Here is an 8,634-nt window from a genome sequence, read left to right as displayed (position 1 = left end):
TGTTTAATATTCATTGCTTTAACACATGCTCCAACCCATTCCACAGCTGCACCCCACAGACAGAGATACACATACTTTTTAAAGTTGTTCTTATTTTAACATTTTTTGTCAAAGTTACTTCGTCCTTATTTTGTGTTTGTATACGTTTTCTTTGTATTAATTTGGTTATCTCCTGTCTTCTCGAGGTTGAGCTCCGCCCCGTTACACCTGTGGCCTGTTTAGTGAGCGCTGAATTGGATATGAGGGGGAATCAAGATGGTGTTGCCTCTCTCTGTTTCCAGCGTGTGTTCAGAACAGTGAATTCCTGGCTCGGCTGAGAGCATGACTCGCACTCGTTTTGAAGCTCTGTTCAGCTACCTTTTACGAAGCACTGTATCCCGCGAGCTTCGTGCGCGTCTTGATGCAAGTCAGCCTCCGATAAGCGGTCTGTTTGTTTGTTGTTTTGTTTTCTGGTTGATCTGTTAATTTGTTTGTTTTTGCTATGTTTATTCCTTCGTGTTGTGTTTTTTAAATTAACGATTAAATGTGTATGTTGCCTGTTGCCGAAAGTGGCACGTGAGCCGACTAGATCTGTTAATAAAAAGCTGAATTGATATCTGTGGTCTCACGTGTCCTTGTTATGTTGCTTAACCCCTTCCCTACGAGCATTTTAAAACGGGGTTCGTAACATAAATGGGGGCTCGTCCGGGATCACAATAACTTTGTTTTAATGTTTAGTTATTGTTGTTTCCCGATAATTCGTTGTAATTAACTTACATGTCCAAATGGCCACGCATTCTCCGGTTAGTTAGAGTAAGCCGGCAGGGCTGTGCTTAGCGCCAGCTCTGACTACGGTTTGCTGTTTATTGTTTTTGTTTATTATTTTAGTTTGTTGTGTTTGGAGGTATTCCGGGGGAGAGAGCAATCTCTCAATCGGTACCCTCTGAAGACTAGCTAGATGTAGTTAGTTTTCTGGGTAGGTAGGACCGGAGTGTGTGTGGATTTTTACTGATTATTTACTCATTTGTTTTGTTTTATTATGGCAACATTTGATCTAAATCAGTTTATAGATCAACCTAGTGTTGAGGGGTTAGAGGTATGTCGGAAAAATGATTTAGTTCTGATTGCCCAACACTATGAAATTTCGATTTCTAAAACACAACGTAAAGCTGAGATAAAAGCTTGTTTAATGTCTGCTTTGATTGATAAAGGAGTATTTTCTGCTATGGAGGCTGTTTCTACGCCGGCAGCTGAACTAGCTGTTGACTTTGCGGAAAGTTCATCTTCACGAGGGCCTGTCGGTGATCAAGTTACTCCAGTTACTGTCCCTGGTGGGGAGGTAGGTCCACCTTTTTCCATGCCTAAATTTGAGCCTGTTTCACTTTCTTCAGAGGCATCGCCTGAGTTCCGTACTGATTGGCGTTTAAAGCTCCGGTTAGCTCGTTTACAATTGGAGACTCAAGACCGTGCTCAAGCAAGACAAGACGATTTAAAACATCAGATCGAAATGTACCGAATTGATGCTGATACAAAAGTGCGATTGAAGCAGTTGGAGTTACAAGCTGCTCGTGATCCACCTAAACAATCGATTCTTAAAACCTCTGCTAATTTGAATGGTGGCTCTGAGATCGTTGTTGGACCGTCAAATTTGGGTATTGCTTCTAGTAATTCTGTGCTGGCTGGTAATGAGTCCGAGTCTGTAACTGTTCCGTTAACTCATTTTGATGTGGCCAAAAATATTGCTCTTGTTCCGGTTTTCCGTGAAAAAGAAATTGAAGCGTATTTTCAAGCTTTTGAACGTATTGCGAGCGCTCTGAAGTGGCCAAATGAGGTTTGGGCTTTAATGTTACAATGTAAACTGACAGGTAAGGCACAAGAAGTATGTGCGTCTCTTTCGCTGGAAGAGAGCGTTCAATATGAGGCGGTGAAAATTGCCATTTTACGGGCGTATGAGTTAGTTCCTGAGCATTACCGGCAACGTTTTCGTAACACGAAGAAGTTAGCGTCTCAAACTTACGTCGAGTTTGTTCGTGAAAAGGGCATATTGTTTGATCGCTGGATAAAAGCGTGTAAGGTTACGGACTTTAATTCATTGAGGGAGCTTATGTTGATTGAGGAATTTAAAAACTGTGTCACTGAACGTACTGCGTTGTATCTAAACGAACAAAAAGTCAATACTGTGCAACAAGCTGCTGTGTTAGCAGATGAGTATACGTTGTTGCACAAGACTGTGTTTAAGCGTGTGAGTGACAATGATGTACCGTTAGACAATGAGAGTTTCTCCGATCATAAAACCAAATGGGTTCCTTCCACTCTAAAATCGCGTAAGGAGTGTTCCTATTGTCATAAAATCGGGCATGTGAAGGCAGAATGTCGTTGTCTAAAACGAAAACAAGAGCGACAAGAATCATTGTCTGTTCAGGCTCGAGGTTCCGTTTTAGTACAAACATTACCTTCACCTTTTACTATCCCTGCACCTGATTTGTGTTTTCAGCCTTTTGTGTTCGATGGATGTGTTTCATTGACTAATGGAAATAATGGTAGAAAACCTGTTCGAATTTTACGTGACACTGGAGGATCGCAGTCTTTTATTTTAGCGAGCACTTTGGATTTTTGTAAGAACTCTGCGTGCGAAACCAGCACTATTGTACAGGGTATTGAAATGGGGTACGTAACCGTTCCTCTTCATCGAGTATGGGTAACTTCTGAATTGGCATCTGGGTGTTTTGAGGTTGCAGTTCGTCCCTCTTTACCTGTGAAGGGAGTAGATTTCATCATGGGGAATGATATTGCTGGCGGTAAAGTCTTGCCCGCTGTACAAGTGACGAATCTTCCTGTGGCTGAAATGCAGCCTGATGCATTTGTTGAAACTTTGCCAGATGTGTTTTCGAGTAGCGCCGTGACAACTCGAGCCCAAGCAAAATGTGATTCCCAAGAACATTGTCTTAATGATTCAATCTTTTCAGATATTCTAGGGAATGAATTTTCTCCAGAATCGGCGGATGCGGCTACATCGAATCCTCATCCTTCTGTTAGTTTTAATCTTGTCACTGATGTGTCAATTTCACGCAAAGCCTTGATTGATGCGCAGAAAAGTGACCCAACTTTGGAGAAATGTCGTGTGAGTGCTGAAAAAGGTTCACTGACGCCGTGTAATCACAATTTTTATTGGAAAGACTCCGTGTTAATGCGCAAATGGGGTAGAACATTGAGCACCGAGCAGGCAGATGAGTGGGATGTGGTACATCAAATTGTGGTTCCTTCAAAATTCCGACAGTCTGTATTAAACTTGGCTCATGATCATCCTTGGTCTGGACACCTGGGGATTAATAAAACCTATAATCGGGTGCTCCAGTATTTCTTTTGGCCAGGGTTAAGAACCGATGTTGCTAAGTATTGTAAAACCTGTCATGTCTGTCAGATGGGAGGAAAGCCAAATCAGGTTGTGCCACCTGCCCCTCTCTGTCCGATACCTGCTGTGGGAGAACCCTTTGAACGCGTTTTGGTGGATTGTGTGGGACCACTCCCTCGTGCTAAGTCTGGGTGTCAATATTTGTTGACGATTATGTGCGTGTCCACTCGTTTTCCAGAAGCAATTCCTTTAAGGAATATAACTGCTAAGTCTGTCACGAAAGCTCTCACGAAATTCTTCACAACCTTTGGGTTACCAAGAACTGTTCAAACAGATCAAGGTTCAAATTTCATGTCTCGAGTATTCCGCAGTTCGTTAAAAGCGCTAGGAGTTTCTCACGTTGTGTCTAGTGCACAACATCCAGAATCCCAAGGGGCTCTGGAACGCTGGCATCAAACTTTGAAATCTGTACTCCGTAAATACTGCATCGAGACCGGGAACGAATGGGACGATGGAGTTCCCTTTGTGTTATTTGCTGTGCGTGAAGCGCGACAGGACTCGCTGGGGTTTAGCCCTTCAGAATTGGTCTTTGGCCATAATGTTCGCGGTCCTTTGAAAATGTTAAAAGAGGAACTTCTCTGTACAAGCCCTTCCGAGAAGACTAATGTAATTGATCTAGTCTCTCGTATTCGCGAACGGGCGCGTAAAGCTTGCACTTTTGCTAAAGAAGCTCTTTCTCTTTCTCAAATGAAAATGAAACGTTGTTATGATCAAAAAGCAGTTGTGCGTAACTTCCTGCCAGGAGAGAAAGTTCTGGTATTAATTCCTGCTCCTGGGTCGGCATTCACGGCGCGATTTTCCGGTCCCTACGTGATTCAAAGTAAAGTAGGTGAGACTGGTTATATAATCCATACTCCAGAACGGCGAAGAAAAACTCGCTTATGTCACGTAAACATGCTAAAGCGGTATGTATCTCGTGATGTAATGGATGAGGGGGAGACTACTAATGTTTCCGTATGTGATTTAGCGACTGAAGCAAGAGAGCGCGTTTCATTGCTTACTCATATTTTGCCTACGCAGGACAGCGATGATGGATTAAATGTGTCGATGGAAGTCTTAAGTGGCGGTTGTCTGAAAAACTCTGAGGCTTTATTAACACTCCCCTCTCAACTTTCTTATTTGTCCACTGAACAGCAGCAGGACATACAGAAATTGTTGAAGAGTTTTCCTAACCTGTTCAACGACGTTCCTCCCGGTACTTCTGTTATCACGCATGACATTAATGTCGGTAGCACATTGCCTATTAAACAACATGCCTACCGTTGTCCAGTAAGTAAAAGAGAAGCAATGAAGCATGAAGTGACGTATCTTCTGGAAAATGGCTTTGCGGTTCCTAGCAGTAGCCCTTGGAGTTCCCCCTGCGTTTTAGTGCCAAAGGCCGATGGGTCTTTTCGTTTCTGCACTGATTTTAGAAAGGTTAATTCCGTCACCGTACCAGATGCTTTCCCTCTGCCGCGTATCGACGATTGTATTGATAGTCTTGGTACCGCAAAGTATATTACGAAATTGGATCTTTTAAAAGGTTATTGGCAAGTGCCATTAACAGAGCGTGCGTCTGAGATATCCGCGTTTGTTACACCAGATTCATTTCTTCAATATACGCGTATGGCATTCGGTTTACGGAACGCGCCCGCGACATTTCAGCGCTTGATGTCTTTAGTTTTAGGTGATGTTCCGAATTGTAATATTTATTTAGATGATGTAGTCATCTTTTCGTCTACTTGGGATGAGCATTTGCTGTCTCTATATGAAGTGTTCCGTCGTTTATCCGCTGCGTCCCTTACATTGAATCTTAAAAAGTGCGAATTTGCTAAAGCTTCGGTTACTTACCTAGGGAAACAGGTGGGGAACGGTCAAGTAAGACCGTTGGACGCAAAAATCGCTGCTGTCCTCGAATATCCGATCCCTACTACGAGGCGAGAACTGCGTAGGTTCCTTGGTATGGTGGGATACTACCGTTGTTTTTGCAAGAATTTCTCAAGTGTCGTTGCACCATTGACAAGACTGTGTAGTCCGAAAGTTGATTTTAATTGGACTAATGACTGCCACCAGGCATTTTTGTCTGCCAAATCTCTTCTTTGTAGTGCTCCTGTTCTCTCTGCTCCAGAGGTATCCTGTGCGTTTCAATTGGAGGTTGATGCTAGTGCCGTTGGAGGGGGAGCTGTCCTTCTACAGGAGGGTGCTGACGGGTTACTCCATCCTGTTTCTTATTTCTCTGTTAAGTTTAACCGTCACCAGTTAAACTATTCGACCATTGAGAAAGAAACGTTATCACTTTTATTGGCATTAAGACACTTTGATGTTTATGTAGGGGGCAGTATGTTTCCTGTTACGGTCTACACGGACCATAACCCGTTAGTTTTTTTGAGTAAAATGTACAATCACAACCAACGCTTGATGCGATGGGCACTAATGGTGCAGCCATACAATTTGAAAATTCAACACAAAAAGGGATCTGAAAATGTGGTGGCGGATGCTTTATCACGGTGTTAATTTTGTTCTTCTCCGAAGCAGTTTTTCCTCTTTACCCTTTTAAAAGTTTAAGGGGAAAATAACAAAACTGCTTCTGTTTTTAGGGGGGAGGTGTTACGGTCAAAGTTACTTCGTCCTTATTTTGTGTTTGTATACGTTTTCTTTGTATTAATTTGGTTATCTCCTGTCTTCTCGAGGTTGAGCTCCGCCCCGTTACACCTGTGGCCTGTTTAGTGAGCGCTGAATTGGATATGAGGGGGAATCAAGATGGTGTTGCCTCTCTCTGTTTCCAGCGTGTGTTCAGAACAGTGAATTCCTGGCTCGGCTGAGAGCATGACTCGCACTCGTTTTGAAGCTCTGTTCAGCTACCTTTTACGAAGCACTGTATCCCGCGAGCTTCGTGCGCGTCTTGATGCAAGTCAGCCTCCGATAAGCGGTCTGTTTGTTTGTTGTTTTGTTTTCTGGTTGATCTGTTAATTTGTTTGTTTTTGCTATGTTTATTCCTTCGTGTTGTGTTTTTTAAATTAACGATTAAATGTGTATGTTGCCTGTTGCCGAAAGTGGCACGTGAGCCGACTAGATCTGTTAATAAAAAGCTGAATTGATATCTGTGGTCTCACGTGTCCTTGTTATGTTGCTTAACCCCTTCCCTACGAGCATTTTAAAACGGGGTTCGTAACATTTGTAATATACATATCGATTGTAAATTGCTTTTGTAGGTATTTCCTCAGATCTCTACACAAGAACTCAAATACGGTAATATAAATGTATTATACAAAATATGCATTGATCTATTGTCCAAAATATATCTTGCTTTATTCAAAATAGCTATAGTCTTAGCCAATTTTGCTTTAACATACTTTATTTGAGGTTTCCAACATAACTTATAATCTAAAATTACACCAAGAAATTTATTTTCATATACTCTTTCTATATTTTTATTATCAATTTTCAATCCAATTTGAGGATTTGTTTTATATCTTCCAAATAACAATCTTAGTTTTACTTGTATTTAATAACCATGTATTTACATCAAACATTTTTTATTTATTTATTCGTTTCAATTGTCATCACCTTCAAAAGCTGTTGTAAATTATCACCAGAACAAAAAAAATATTTGTATAATCTGCAAGTAGAATAAATTTTTGTTTATTTGATACTCTACACCAGGGTTCCTCAAATCTTACCCTGGAGGTCCAATGCGCTGCAGAGTTTAGCTCCAACCCTGATCAAACTCCCCTACCTGTGATTTTCTAATGATCCTGAAGACACTGATTAGCATGTTCAGGTGTGTTTGATTGGGGTTAGAGCTAAACTCTGCAGGAAAGTGGATCTCATGGGCCAGATTTGAGGATCCCTGCTCTACACATATCATTAATATACATTATAAACAGTTTTGGACCTAAAACTGATCCTTGAGGTACACCACAAGTTATGTTCATATATACAGATTTATGTTCACCAATTTCTACAAACTGTTTCCTGTTTGTCAGATAACTACTCACCCAGTCCAAACCCACCCCTCTAATACCACATCTCTCTAGTTTTTGTAATAAAATATTGTGATTTATGGTATCAAAAGCTTTCTTTAAATCTATGAAAATTCCTACTACATGTTTCTTTTCATCTATATCATTTGTAATTTCCTCAATTAATTCCATTAGTGCTAAAGTTGTTGATCTATTTGTCCGAAATCCATATTGACTTTCAACTAGAAGATTATGTGAATAAAATTATCAAGTCTTTCTATAAAAACTTTTTCAAGAACTTTGGAGAACTGGGGGAGTATAGAAACAGGTCTATAATTTGTAAAGTAATGTCTATCCCCGTTTTTATATAATGGTGTTATTTTTGCAACTTTCATTTTATTTGGAAATTTACCAGATTGAAAAGACAAATTAAAGATGTAAGTTAATGGATCTACAATCTCTTCAATAAGTTTTTATAATCATATCAATATTATTCCAGTCAAGAGAGGATTTACTTTTACATTTTCTTACACTATCTATTATCTCCTCTCGATCCACTGCTCTAAGAAAAATAGAGCTTGAATTTCGATCCAAAAAATCATCCACCTCTTCTATTGAGTCATCTATTGTTTTTACCAAATCTGGTCCCACGTTTACAAAGAATTTATTGAATCCATTAACCACATCTTCCCTATTATTTATTGTGCTATCATTATCAATATAATACTCTGGGTAACATATATTATTCTTGACTCCATTTCTAATAATATTATTTAATACATTCCATAAACCTTTAATATTATTTTTATTATAATCAATTTTTTTTTTTTATTATAGTATTCCTTCTTACATATTCTCATAATATTAATTAATTTATTTTTATACTTTTTATATTTATTCTCTGCTTCTGGAGTATGAGAGTTGATGAATTGTCTATAAAGTGTATTTTTCTTCTTACAAGCATTTAATAAACCCTTCGTAATCCATGGACTATTTCTTTGCATTTTTGTATCAATGTATTGTTTAACAGGACATTTTTTTTTTTTTTCATACAATGATGTAAAAATCTTTAAGAATCCATTATATGCTTTATCAACATCATCTTCTTTGTATACTATTTTGTTTAAGTAATTTATTCTTAAATGCATTTATATTTTCTAAGGATCTTATTCTTTTATATTTGAACTTAATTTTTTCTTTAAGATTCCTATGCTTACAGTGGTAGACAATAAAAACAGGTAAATGATCACTAATATCACTATATAGTAACCCACTTTCTATGTTATTTTCCATAATATTTGT

At 39.3% G+C, this 8,634-nt stretch overlaps 1 protein-coding gene across 1 annotated transcript in view; it reads left to right on the top strand.

Moving 5' to 3' along the window:
- LOC127158189 (ribonuclease inhibitor) overlaps nt 1–8,634 on the top strand; it is a 29,592-nt gene that overhangs the window by 1,400 nt on the left and 19,558 nt on the right. Inside the window, exon 2 of the mRNA XM_051101341.1 lies at nt 1,239–1,318. Coding sequence (XP_050957298.1) covers nt 1,239–1,318 — 80 coding nt within the window. The remainder of the gene's footprint in view (nt 1–1,238; nt 1,319–8,634) is intronic.

This window comes from Labeo rohita, unplaced genomic scaffold, assembly GCF_022985175.1.
Source record: "Labeo rohita strain BAU-BD-2019 unplaced genomic scaffold, IGBB_LRoh.1.0 scaffold_138, whole genome shotgun sequence".
Taxonomy (NCBI): Eukaryota; Metazoa; Chordata; class Actinopteri; order Cypriniformes; family Cyprinidae; genus Labeo; species Labeo rohita.
The sequence above is the reverse complement of the archived record's forward strand: the minus strand, read 5'-3'. Positions and strand labels throughout refer to the sequence as shown.